Here is a 13,701-nt window from a genome sequence, read left to right as displayed (position 1 = left end):
GGTCGCAAGTTGATTTCCAGAAATAAAATAAAAATTTAAAAACGATTAGAAATAGCACATGTTAGCCATGATTTTAACACAAGATAAAACGAGTGGCTACATTTAAAATAAAACCAAGCAAATAAATAAAAAGGGAACAGCTCTTTTGATTTTCTTTCTTCCCGAGTAGCGGTCTCCAACATTAAACCAAGACTGGACTTGCTGTGCTCCAAACATGTTGCACATCCATCTCATTAGGCGAGGTTACGTTCAAATTAAAGTAATGAGTAAATTACTGTAGAATAATGTTATGGCTGTTGTTATTTTGTGTTAATATGCTTGTGTTGGGATACGCCTATAGTGCGTGCGCGGTTACGCGCAATGCTTATATACGTTTATAGTGGGGGGGTCGCAAGTCACTTGCACCGTTACTTTGGGGGTCGTGGGCTGAATATTTTGGGAACCCCTGGTCTAGATCAGCCACTCTGTGCTGTAGGAAGGCGAGTGCCTTCAACTTTACTTTACTAGCCTTTACTTCTGCAACCAGTTCCAACGTTTTTTTTTCTGCAGCCTGACACCTGTAATCTCTTCAGAGAGAAAGTCAAGCGACCTCTTAATGTCGTTGATTTCCTTTTTCGCCGGTTGCTTATTCAGAGGCATGACTCTGGCTCGGTGTCACTGGCTGTGGTGATGGAGCTGACGGGGTTATTTTGGGACAAGGCAAATGCGCTGTGATTAATGGTTCAAAACAAAAAACCCTATCCCGACACTCTGTGCGTTCAGAGGACTGTTGCCGCCGAGTGCATCTGAGCCGACACCTCTAAATTAGTGCCGGTATCATGGAAGTATCATAGAGCTCAACCCTTAGTTTATCACAGCAACTCACCTCGCAGAATAACCACCTTAAATCAACCTGAGAGCCATGTCATTTGTGACGGCGCGTCCCGTAGAGCAGCGCCACCAGCCTGATGTCATCTGATCTTAGTGGGTGAAAGCCCATCTTGGGGGAAATTCAGAAGCACCTTAATGGCACCTCTCCTTGAAACTCTCAGTCGCAGGGATTGGGCGTTGACTGTAATTGGTACAATACATCTCACCTAATCTGTTTCTGTCTGGAATGAGAAGGCAGCGGCTCCAGGAGAGACCTTTTTACTCCAGTCGTGGCGGAGGAGAGGTCACCAATATCTGGAAATATACCTCAAACATTAAAATGCATGGCAGGCTGCAGTTGTAAAGCTCCCTCATCTGCTGTGCTGCGTCATATTTCAGCCAGGTTTGACAATGCTGGTGCTTCACAGCTCACATAAAAAGACTCCATTTTCTTGTATTGTTGACTCCATGTCTTATCGTTGCTGTGCTCATATTGGGTACCTTTCAGGAGCACACTGTCCATTGTCACAGGCTTAACAGATATTAATGACTGTGATTGCTCTGTCCTTCACTTGTGTTTGGACTCTTTCTATCTGTATTTATTTATTTTTTTCTACTTGTGCTGGATAATTCTCTGTGCTATAATGTCCTGTGTGTCATACACTTTCTGGCACATTGGGAAAAGCCAGACCATTGTAATAAATCTGTATGACCGCTAGATTAAAGGGTTTTGTGATGTGTTACCGTCTAATGGTCATTTTGAATTATTCAGAAGGTTCCAGTAAGTCAGATCCCATCTTTCAGTCTGACGTGTCTGTATTTTCCTTTTTTTATTTTTTTCATTTTAGATTCAGAATGCAGATGATGTGTTGATCACTCCCTTGGAGAGATTCCGGAAGGAGCAAATCGGGGCTGCCAAGGTACAGTAGCACACCACATACATGTGCAATTAGCAAGTGAAAAGCAGAAGATATTGTGTTTTCTGACACTCTAGCCTCTGGTCCTCACCTCCTTTCATCCCCCCCTACAGTATGTACATCATTAATTAAAAGTCAGACATGTCACTGCCAAGAGAAGGGGCTTAACCAGACCGTAGGGGGGTAAGCAAAGTTGTGAGTTTCCGAGTGCGATATGAAAAGATATTACGACTTGTGGGTTGAAAAGATAATCCGTTTTTTGAAGGCGGATAGCTTATGTGTCGCCTATGAACAACACAATTGTGTCTTTCACAGGCACGTTCACAAACAGAGCTGTGGGTGCAATTCCCTTCTAACACAAATTACACATTTGATTTTGACAACCACATTAATTAACTGATTACTGTATTTCACCCCTAGGGGCTAGATACTGGACTTAGATACTGTTAGGCACTGACCCAGATGCTGAAACAAATGCCTTGTCATTCAGTACCTAAAGGAGTAAATCCTAAAACCAAGATCTAAGAATGCGTGTGATTAGCTGTCGTAACCTTGGTTACACGCGGTAGGTGCATGCAGCAGAAACACTAGGATACACACAGAGACGGGGCCCACGTGTGTGTTTGAGGCTTGCCTACAGTGTGCGTTACATGGATGTAAAGGAATTGAAATATAAAAACCAAGTCATTTATTTTTGTTTAAATGGATTTTTAAAAATCCTGTATTGGAAAAAGTATCTTTCAGGAATCAGTATGGCAGTCACGGTAGTGGTATCGAAAACATAAAACGATACCCAGCCCTATCACACAGTATTTCATTTCATGCATTTCTACGCAAAGGCAAACACGAAAGTGTGCAAAAACAGTCTGTTCCCCCTTCAAAGATGCTTCTGCATGATCAAGACATTTTAATGCATTATATTGCATTCACCTTTTTTGTAATCCTGTTACATGCAATGCATTTCTCCCTGACCTATTGGATGACTATCAGCAGGGGTTGTGCAAAGTGTTGCTCGAAGGCATCCTGCATCCACAGTCGATATGTTGTTGTAGCCGGAGTTGACTGCGTAGAAACAGTGTGGGCTTGTTGCTACAAGCCATGCTTTCATTCCTGGCCAACGCAAAGGCATCAAATGAAAGTACAGCAGCGTGTTTGTGGTCTGTGCCTTGATCAGATCACACATGAACACGCGGGTAGAACTCGAGCCCTTAAACAGATCTCCCACTGACTTTCTGAGTCCACTGCTCGCTCTACACTGAACTCTGTGAATCATTTGCACTTCTTTACATCGCCCTAAGGCTGGAAGGCACATTCCAGCCTCACAGTCACACTCTCACCAATCTGACTTGACAGCCACTGGTCTGCACAAAAGTAGTCATTTTACTAAACTTCATTCTGTCTTCCTTCTGTTTTTGTGCATATAAAAGAAAGAGAAAAACAAGAAATATACAATAGCATAAGAAAATGCACCTCTGGGGTGAGAAAAACAACCTTGAGGTCTTGTAAAAAGAACCTAACATTAAAATAATAAAGACGGCTGTACATGCTTGCCACCAATTTACAAACGAATGTAGATTTTTTAAAATAGTTAAAGAAAAGAATACAAATCCCAGACAAGATGTACTACTGTTACTGTACTAACTATTACAGTCACACATATCCACACTGTATCAAAATCAGAAACAGAATCATAAATACTTTATTGATCCCAGAAGGGAAATTCTGTGTTACAGTTGCACGAAGTATATAAATATCAGAGAAGATATATAAATAAAGAAATATAAGGAGTATGGATATGCACAATATTTACATAGTTAAAGGATTTTTCATGATACGGTATTTACATAATTAAGGAGTTGGAATGGTGAACAATAATAATGATTAATAGTAGCAGCAGAGTATTGCACAAATTTTAAGATAGTGTTATTGCACAAAACAGATATTATTGTCCAGTTTCAAACTGTGTGTGTGTCAGACACTTAGAGGGAGGAGTTCTAAAGTTTGATGGCCACAGGCAGGAAGGACTTCCTGTGGCGCTCTGTGGTGCATGTTGGGGGAAGAAGTCTTTCACTGAAAGTGCTCCTGTGTTTGAGAAGCAAGCCATGGAGTGGGTGGGACACATTGTCCAAGATGACATGTAGTTTGGACAGCGTCCTCCTCTCTGACACCCCCACAGAGAGTCCAGCTCCACCCCCACAACGTCACTGGTTGAGTCTGGTAGCGTCATCATAGCATCATAACTAAATGTACATGGTGCTGTACATTTAAGGGCGGCTGTGGTAGAGCGGTAACTGCCAATCGGAAGGTCAGTGGTTCGATCCCTGGCCCTGCAGTCCCATGTCCTTGAGCAAGACACTGAACCCTGAGTTGCCCCCGATGACCCATTGCAGTGTAGATGTGTGTGAGTGTGTATCTGATGGGTTGTGGCACCTTGTACGGCAGCCTCGGCCACAGTGTGTGAATGCGTGTGAATGCTTCCTGTAGTATGTAGAAGTGCTTTGAGTAGTGAGACTAGAAAAGCGCTTTATAAGAACAGTCCATTTACATTTCCACATTGGTGTCATCACAGGCAAAGCTGCATTGTTGAAGAAGCATTTCTTTTCCCAGGGCTGAGGTGTGAACATTACTCACTCTCCTCTTTACTGCCCAGACTAGAAAACCATTGTCGCTTCATGTCTCAACCATTGCATGTATCGACCATAATGAAATGGCACATTTTGCCCCCCACCCCCCGCCGCCCCCCATCACAGTGCTCAGTGTTATTGCAGCGACTCTCCATGTTTATAAAATGGTTTCTTAAAAGCAACAGCCCCCGTCACTCCCACTACCTCTTATTTTCTCCCACCACTTCCTCCTAATGGCTCTCCCCTCCTACAGCCCATCCCCCGCTAAACATTAGCCCAACAAGAGTGAGATAAAAGGCAGACATCACGAGTGGCTGAGCAACTTTCCACTGTTCCGAGAATGTGGAGAGATCTGCAGGCTGTCTGACCCTTCCACTTACTGCGCTTCATGTCTGAGGACGTCAGATGGACAAACGGGGAGCTCTTGCCTTATTTGGACATACTGCGAGTAATCCCACTGAGGTTACGTACCAGTGTATCAGCTTCTTCAAGGCACAAGCACAACACTTCCATGGCCATAACCCACCAGCAGATTGACTGCAGACCATATTATAGGCACAATCTGCTTCGTACAAGCCTCAGCCAAATGTTTTTTGAATAATAGCCTTAAACTTTGCACAGTGTATAACAAGTACTCATCAAATAAGCCATGAGCATTCAAACAATCATGTATTTGAACTGGAACATGGATTTACCACATGTGCTGGCTGCCAAACAAGGATGTAGAGCTGACATTTCTGTTAGACTTTTTTTGTCAGTTTCAGATACATTTTTGTAAACTGGAAGTTGATAACTTTCCAGGCAAAGAACAATACTTTCAGAACTGAAATAAGGAATGGAAATCTGTCCTGGTTTCAGGGTACATCTAGGCCTGCAACACAGTTAGCTCTTCTGCACTTCCACTAATTTGTTAACTGATCTCCTAAAACTTCAACCTTAGGCCTGAACTCTCACATAGTCCTGTTGTTGTGTCGATTTTTCTTCCCACAAACTGAGAACCATTAAGGGGAAAGTGCCTAAAGCTGGGTCCACACTGTGTGTCTTTATTGGTTGTCAGATTCTCTAAGACTCCAGGGACACTTTAACAGAAAAAAAAACATGAAGTGTTAAACGGGTGGGTGAAAATCCCGACAATATTATATTCCCTTTAAGGGTCTTCAACATTGGGGGCACCATAGGGGTCCTTCACTTGCTGAGTGTGAGGAATGAGTGCAGACAGACCCAGACGGGAGTCAGATGGTCACGATAATTTGAGCTGTCCTCATGCTACAAAGGGTGCACAGACGTCAGATGATTCTTGGCTACTAGTGGTCTCCAGAAGCAGAAATGACATTTGCATGAAATCCCAAAAATATGCAAATCAAGATGCTGTGGGGTAAAGGGATCAATTTAAGTGGTTTGAAGATATGCTCGCCAGCTATAGGCTACACATAAACTTTTCAATCATACAGATATACTGTGTGTGTGTGTGTGTGTGTGTGTGTGTCTATATATATACACACACAGTACATGTTAATACTTTGATAAAAAAAAAAAAGTGGGATTGCATTGTGCTGACTGGGATATTGTTTGAAGTAATTCGTGGGGATGTTAGTTGCCTCAGAGTTCCGTCCTAATGTCTTCAGATGGTGCCAAAGTAAAAGGGATTCCATGCTTTGTGCATGCGGCACGGTCAGAGCGGTGTGGACGGTGCGCGTGGTCGCCCCGGCCAGAGCGGCGTAATATTGTCATTTAAATCGATCTAGTCTACATCCTTAACCTTCCACTTCCGGGATTGCTCTGGAGCTGCAGGATGCACCTCTTTTCTCCGATGCCCGTTTCTTTCTGCTTTCTTTTTGTTTGTTTTTATCTCTGCAGGGTAAATCCAGACAGCTGTCTAATCTGAGGACTATGGTTACCTGGTCCTCAGATCTCTGCAGGGTAAATCCAGACAGCTAGCTAGACTATCTGTCCACTCTGAGGACTATGGTTACCTGGTCCTCAGATCTCTGCAGGGTGAATCCAGACAGCTAGCTAGACTATCTGTCCAATCTGAGGACTATGGTTACCTGGTCCTCAGATCTCTGCAGGATAAATCCAGACAGCTAGCTAGACTATCTGTCCAGTCTGAGGACTATGGTTACCTGGTCCTCAGATCTCTGCAGGGTAAATCCAGACAGCTAGCTAGACTATCTGTCCAATCTGAGGACTATGGTTACCTGGTCCTCAGATCTCTGCAGGGCAAATCCAGACAGCTAGCTAGACTATCTGTCCAATCTGAGGACTATGGTTACCTGGTCCTCAGATCTCTGCAGGGTAAACCAGACAGCTAGCTAGACTATCTGTCCAATCTGAGGACTATGGTTACCTGGTCCTCAGATCTCTGCAGGGTAAATCCAGACAGCTAGCTAGACTATCTGTCCAATCTGAGGACTATGGTTACCTGGTCCTCAGATCTCTGCAGGGTAAATCCAGACAGCTAGCTAGACTATCTGTCCAAACCAGAAAACTGCAGATCCGCTGCAGCTCAGTTCTTTTAAATCAAGGCTGAAGACCTTTCTTTAAATGGTTTTTAATTTCTTTAATGTTTAAGTTCTTATTCTACACTGTAACTTTTATTCTTGTGTTTTCTCTGTTTTTATTTATTTGTTTTTCTTTTTTATGTAAAGCACTTTGAATTGCCCTGTTGCTGCAATGGCCTATCCAATTGCAGCTGCCTTGCCTTCTCCAGCACATCCATTTTACCGCGGCTCTGTGCGGTGCTTAGCACCACCTAGGACCACTGTGATTGGTTTAAAGAAATCCATTAAACCAGAGCACGTTTTTTTCTCCCATCTGGGAATGCTGTGTGGACATCCGAGACTAGGGCGACAACTAACGATTATTTTCATTGTTGATTATTTACTTGATTAATCGATTAGTTGTTTGGTCTCTGAATACTGAATATCTTTGAGTTGTGGACAAAACGAGACATTTGAGGACCTCATCTTGGGCTTTTGGGAAACAATGATCCACATTTTTCACCATTTTATAGCGCAAACAATTTATAGATTAATCGAGAAAATATTCGACAGATGTATCGACAATGAAAATAATGGTTAGTTTGCATTCATGATTAAGCAGGAAATGCACACTGCGATAAGACAAGGAAACTTTAGTAGGCGTTGAAAACACTTCTCAGAGTTTGAAGTGGAAATAATGAAGGTGACTGCAAACTTTCTGCTGCAAAAAAACAACGAAACACATGAATAAGATGATGCAAATTAAAAATTTCCATTATTCTCATGTCTGTCCCATCATTTCCCACTGTGCCCTACCCAATAAAGCAGAAACACCATTACAACAATCTTTCAGCAAGTAATTACTTTTTCTCCTGATCGCTAGAATTTCACAAGGCTGTCAAAGTAGACCTTGAGAGGTCGGTCTTTACCTGTTAGAAGGCAGCTCCAGCCACTGCAAATATAGCAGCCATTATGTATTAAATTAGTTTATATACAAATGGCAACAACATACAGAAGTGAATTAAAGGTAGAGGGCCTGAAAGGAAAGTAAGACAGGAGAATTATGCATTGTTGTTGCAATGTTATATTTTAGAAATAATGAAAAAAATGTCACCTAATGTCTATGGGGATTCATGTATGCATCAACAAAGCTTTAATTTAAAAACACTGGGTTAAAAATATAAAATGCAAGATGTTTCAGTGTTCATCCAAACACGTTTTATCAGTTGTGTAGTGTGCACAGGAAGTCACTCTGGTCTTAATACTCAAGGGAGTCACATGATCTCATGGCATGGAGTCACATGACCGCTAAGAGGGAGTCCATTTGGGTTGCCAGAGAAGATGGTGTCCCTTCAGCTTCAGAGTTACTTTGGATGAACACGGAAACATCTTGTATTTTATATTTTTTGTCCAGTGTTTTTAAATTGAAGTTTTGTTTTATATTTTAACATAGTCTTCAAGAAAATTGATCTTGTAGGGAGAAGCTTAAGGCGAGGATACAGTACACGCTTTGGAAAGTTGATGAAGATGCACGCTTTTTTTTCTCTCCCTGCATCTCTGCTCAGACTTTCAGAGTTGGTCTCAGATCAGACACAAAAATAATTCTCTTTGTTCACCAGCAAGGTTTGCCTAGTTTTTCCTCTTTTTATCACTTTAGATTTATTGCATCATGTGTCAGAGAGAGCAGAGGCATGGATGAGTCTTCACTTTGCATTTTGCCTCACACACACTAGATCTGGTCTTTTTAGAAGTCAGGGTGTTTGTTCTTAAACTCTGCAGAAGCAGATGTTTGTAATTATTTCTTGTTAATTGGCCAACTTCTTGCTGTGTGTGATGTCTCCTCAGGAAGTTGTCTCCAGGTAAGAAGGGAGACGTTTGTTCTCTTTGCAGCAGAGTAACTCGCGCTGAAGCCTTGTGTTCTCTGTGTCTCCCCCGTGGAAGCGAGCCCGGCTCATGTGTGGTGGAGCATCAAAACAACCCGGCTATTGCAATTTAATCTCCATCCTGGACCCCTGCTCAATTTAGCTTGCTCTAATGAGCTCATCAAGATAGGTTGCGGAGTTCCCTTTCATGTCACCGCTCGGAGAATCCATTTACAAGGAATATATGGCGAGATATGCTGCAGTGATTGGTGTTTGCATTATTCCAGGGTGTTGGACGGAAGTGTAGTGTGTGTGTGGTGGTGTGTGTGGTGTGTGTGTGTGTGTGTGTGTGTGTGTGTGTGTGTGTGTGTGTGGGTGTGTGTGTGTGTGTGTGTGTGTGTGTGTGTGTGGTGTGGTGTGTGTGTGTGTGTGTTGTGTGTGTGTGTGTGTGTGTGTGTGGTGTGTGAAATCTGGGCTTCTTTCCTCTAAAACAGACACATTCGACTCCCTTGCTGCTTACATCTGTTACCATGGTGATGAGAGCCTCAGAAATGATGGCCCTGAGGCTCGTTAGGGCCGGTGTCAAAACCGGCGCTGTACAGCTAGCGTCCAAATCTTCCTCCCGCCGTCTTCCCGCCTGTTCTCAGCATCCTTTCTTTAGCACGCCGAGAACACCCGATGACCAGAAGAAAAGCTGCCCGCAGTTTCCTTCATCATTTTCCTCCCTGCAACGCTGCATTAGCAAACTCACCCTTACTACAGCTGGCATCAAAGCGCTCCTAACAGCAACATGAGATTCGCCCGTCATAAATTCCACTACAAAGGGGATCTGCATCCGAACATTCTCTTCCTGCATCTGATTTATTCATGAGCCCGAACAAAGCAATCAGATGAGGAAATCTCCCAAGTGGTTGGTTCATGTGTGTTTTGTGCACCACAGAGTGTTGGGAGGTGCTTCTGCTTCATCCATTGCCAGCCAGCTGATTACTCTGGGGCACTGGCATAGCTGTGTGTCAGAAACCCCTGCCCTATTTGTTTTTCTGGGTGTGTGTAGATATATATATATATATATATATAGTATTTCTGTGTCCTCTGCCATTACGTGTTGGGCATCAAAGCCCTTTGTCTGCTCTGCTCCCTCCTTCTCTAGGAGAGTCTGTGCAATTTACATTGCTCATATTCCACTCTGATTGCATAAATGTAACCATTGAGGGGGGCACACCAACAAACACCTGGTGTTCTGCTAGGGTATTATTACGGTAGCGCTAGTTTCTACACGTCCTGCCTGGATCAAAACAAAGCAGGACACTTTGCATGACTTAATCAGGCTGGCTCTGCCTCACAGACTCACTGCAGCGCTGAGTCACTCCCCGCTCTCTTTGTTAGTGGGAAAGAGTTTGTCCAGACATACGGAGGTATTTTTTTCGGGGGTGGGGGGGGAAATTGCGAGGAGCTTTCTGGCACGCTCGCACTGGTCAGCAACGCAGGGAGAATCCTGCTGTGAATGCTGGGGCTCAGCTAAACCTAAAGGTCTTAATTTAATGTGATCCTGTGTTTTGTGTGGTGTGTGTGTGTGTGTGTGGGTGTGTGTGTGTGTGTGTGTGTTGTGTGTGTGTGTGTGTGTGTGTGTGTGTGTGTGTGTGGTGTGTGTGTGGTGTGTGTGTGTGTGTGTGTGTGTGTGTGTGTGTGTGTGTGGTGTGTGTGTGTGTGTGGTGTGTGTTGTGTGGGATATTTTCCCCAGGGCTTCAGTAGTATGAGTGCTCACAAAATAATGTCACGTCAACAGCAGTCATAATGGCAGACAGTCAGCTCTGTTTTTGTTCTCTAATATTAAAAAAAACACTCAATCCTTAAGGGAAATGTATTTCCTGTCCTCTTATTTAATCATATGTTTATTTTACCATCCACCTGCTTATTTTCTATTTGTTTCTGAATTGATTTTTTTTTTCCCCCACTCCTGAAAAGATCGTTCATTCATGGACAAGACATGGTAAAAAAGATGGAAATAAGATGCTGCTACATGAAATTATGTATTGATTTTTGTGCTGCACTTGTAATAGTTATGTAGGAGGGTTACAGTGTCTCGTGGTGAATTTCCTCCAGTGTGTTTAACTGCTGTGGGGGTTGCAGAGGCAGAACACTGTTCTAGGTCATATCAGTAGCTAGTAGATTAGACTTGCTAAATTTCAGGGCCATGGGAATGAAAACAAACAAGCAGGATCTGGTTACATTGGTCGTTTTGTCCCATACCCCCCACCCCACCCCCGCTTCTTATTATGTCCATCCACTAGCCCCTTTCTGAATGTTTGCATAGCGAGATGGGCATTAAGTGGGCAGAGCTTGGTTTGGAGGTCAGACTTGCAGATGAGACACTTGAATGCCCCCCACACAGACAGGTTCTCTCTGCTTGGGCAGAGTTGGATTACGGCCTGTGAAGTGGATCTTGTTTTTTGGGTGAAATGTTCAATCTCTTAGTCCGTATGCTTTTATAGATGGGCATCTGGCATGAAAAGCCCATTTCCTGTTCCTTCCTCAGAGCCTTCTGGGACAGCCTGTCTGAATTGTGGAACTCGCAACTATGGAGCTTGACTTGTCTTTGCAGGTACAGCATAACAAGGAAGGAAAATGCAAACGGCATCCATTCATCCTTCCATCCATCCATCCTTCCATCCATCCATCCTTCCATCCATCCATCCTTCCATCCATCCATCCATCAATCCAGCCAGCCAGTCCTGTCTGTGATAGTGCCATATGCATTATGCTATCCATTATATACACTCCTGTGTATTTTTACGTGAATGTACAGTCTGTCTCGTGGCTGGTGATGGTGAGAATAATAGAGTATATTTCTATTGATAGTCCTGATTGACCATGCCAACGGTGTCTACTCGTCATTCCACAGTCATGTGACCCCTTTAATGACCTGTAAAAATCTATAGACCGGAATTTGAAATGACGGGAAAATGCAGTTAGATCTCCACCTAGTGGCAGTTCAAACACACACACACACACACACACACACACACACACACACACACACACACACACACACACACACACACCCCACTTTCATTTGTCTTGTGGATGTTTTTTTAGGAGGGGAAGAAGAAATTCGACAAGGAAACAGAGAAATACTACTCCACTCTTGAGAGACACCTCAACTTATCATCCAAAAAGAAGGAAGCCTATCTGCAGGAGGTGAAAAAACACATGTCTTTGAATAAGGCTGTTTTATGGCTGAGTGTCTCCTCAAAAAAAAAGCTAGCTGTTTGTGCACTATTCTTTTTTTGCTCATCACTTCCCTAAGCACAAACAGTTTCCTCTTGGTGATGTAAGCATTTAGGGGTGTGCAAAAAAATCGAATCACATTTATGAATCGATTCAAGCTCTACCGATTCAACATCTATTCATAGAATTCCAAAAATCAATTCAGTTTTTTTTCATTTTGTAATGGCAATTATACCATCCCATGGGAAAAGTAACTACATGTACTGTACATACTCTGAATCTTTTTTTCATTGACAATTGTTTTTGAATTGAAAATTGATTTTTGAATCGAATCATGAGCCTAAAAATCGATATTGAATGGAATCGGGACCTTTTCTGAGTCGTGCACCCCTAACAAGCATTCTCTCTCTGTCCCGTGCTCAGTCTTTGTCCTGACACTAACCCAGGTCCGTTTGCTCACTCGTAGGCTGACACGCAGATTGATAAGGAGAGACAACTCTTCTATGACGCGTCCCTGGAATATGTTTTCAAAATACAAGAAGTCCAAGAAAAGAAGAAATTTGAGTTTGTAGAGCCGGTAAGAAAAGAAGATGAAGATGCAGTAATTGCTTTGTATTTCTTTTTTTCTTTATTAATTTTTTTACTAAATATGCATCTAAAAGAATAAGTGGCATATAATTAAAAAGTTTGATCTCACTATTGATGAAGTTTTAGATGTTTGTTGTCTCCTGAAGACTTGCACAATTATGTCTCTCTAACAGGTACATGTCTACCGTTGTGTATTCCACACATTTGTCATCTTCATTATAAATTCTCTGCAATAAAGTCGATCCATTTGGGGGCGGTAGTGGGTAAAATTAGATTAAAGGGCTGTACAAGACAAGACAAAGTGCAAGTGCAAATTAAAGCCTCCATAAAAGCCCCCACGTACTTGTCAAATATATTTATAATAAATATATTTAGCAGATATGTTACCAGGAAACAATTTTTCTCTAGGTGTGAAGTGAAGATTGGAGCGAAGTGAATCCCAGAAATACACCCATTTAGTTCACACCCATTGGCAGCTCACCCCTGAGCCCGGCCAGACATGTAAATCTCCCGGCCCCAGGTAGTGGGGGGGGGGGACACATTGACAAGGCTCAACCTTGCCTGTGATGAATCTGGGCACACAGAATATGCTCCATCCTTGAACATTTGGTATAGCAAGCGTCATCCTGGAATCACATCTGTGCTTGTGTCTGAGGATTTGACTGAGAGCGGCTTAATGTTTGTGCGATCCTCCATGTTATGAGATGGGATCAGCTCTTTCCCTCCAACAATACTGCCGGTGCCTTTTAAATTTATTTTTTGCTACGACGGCCAAGGCTGTTATACAGAAAATAAGATCAATATCTGTCAGCCATAAAGAACTACAACTTTCTAAAAGTTTTCTTTTTCTTGGCCTCTTTTGTGCAACATTCAGTGCATCGAGATGAAAATATAGGATTTTGTCAGATTTGCAAATTAATTTTTCCACAAAGTAAAATCCTGTTTAATGAGAAGTTAATTCTTTGTAGCTGAGAGTGCCACATGTACATTACAATTAAAAGTGGATATCCACAGAGTGTGGCATTTGGTGACAAATTGATTGATGGCACAAAATGAAAGGAAACACAACATTATCACCATAACACAACAGTATTAAAATTAAATTCATGGTTGAAAAATAGAAACCACTGCAGACTGGATTCCCTGTGATTTT

The 13,701-nt window shown here is 42.6% G+C and overlaps 1 protein-coding gene across 4 annotated transcripts in view; it reads left to right on the top strand.

Annotated features, from left to right (window-relative positions):
* Positions 1-13,701, top strand: part of arhgap42b (Rho GTPase activating protein 42b) — an 89,379-nt gene that overhangs the window by 52,197 nt on the left and 23,481 nt on the right. For all 4 annotated transcript variants that reach the window (XM_032508188.1, XM_032508178.1, XM_032508194.1 and 1 more), the window contains exons 4-6: positions 1,698-1,769; positions 11,829-11,930; positions 12,427-12,537. In XM_032508188.1, the coding sequence (XP_032364079.1) occupies positions 1,698-1,769; positions 11,829-11,930; positions 12,427-12,537 (285 nt within the window). The remainder of the gene's footprint in view (positions 1-1,697; positions 1,770-11,828; positions 11,931-12,426; positions 12,538-13,701) is intronic.

Source organism: Etheostoma spectabile, chromosome 3, assembly GCF_008692095.1.
Source record: "Etheostoma spectabile isolate EspeVRDwgs_2016 chromosome 3, UIUC_Espe_1.0, whole genome shotgun sequence".
Classification (NCBI taxonomy): Eukaryota; Metazoa; Chordata; class Actinopteri; order Perciformes; family Percidae; genus Etheostoma; species Etheostoma spectabile.
This window is presented reverse-complemented; position numbering and strand designations above follow the sequence as displayed.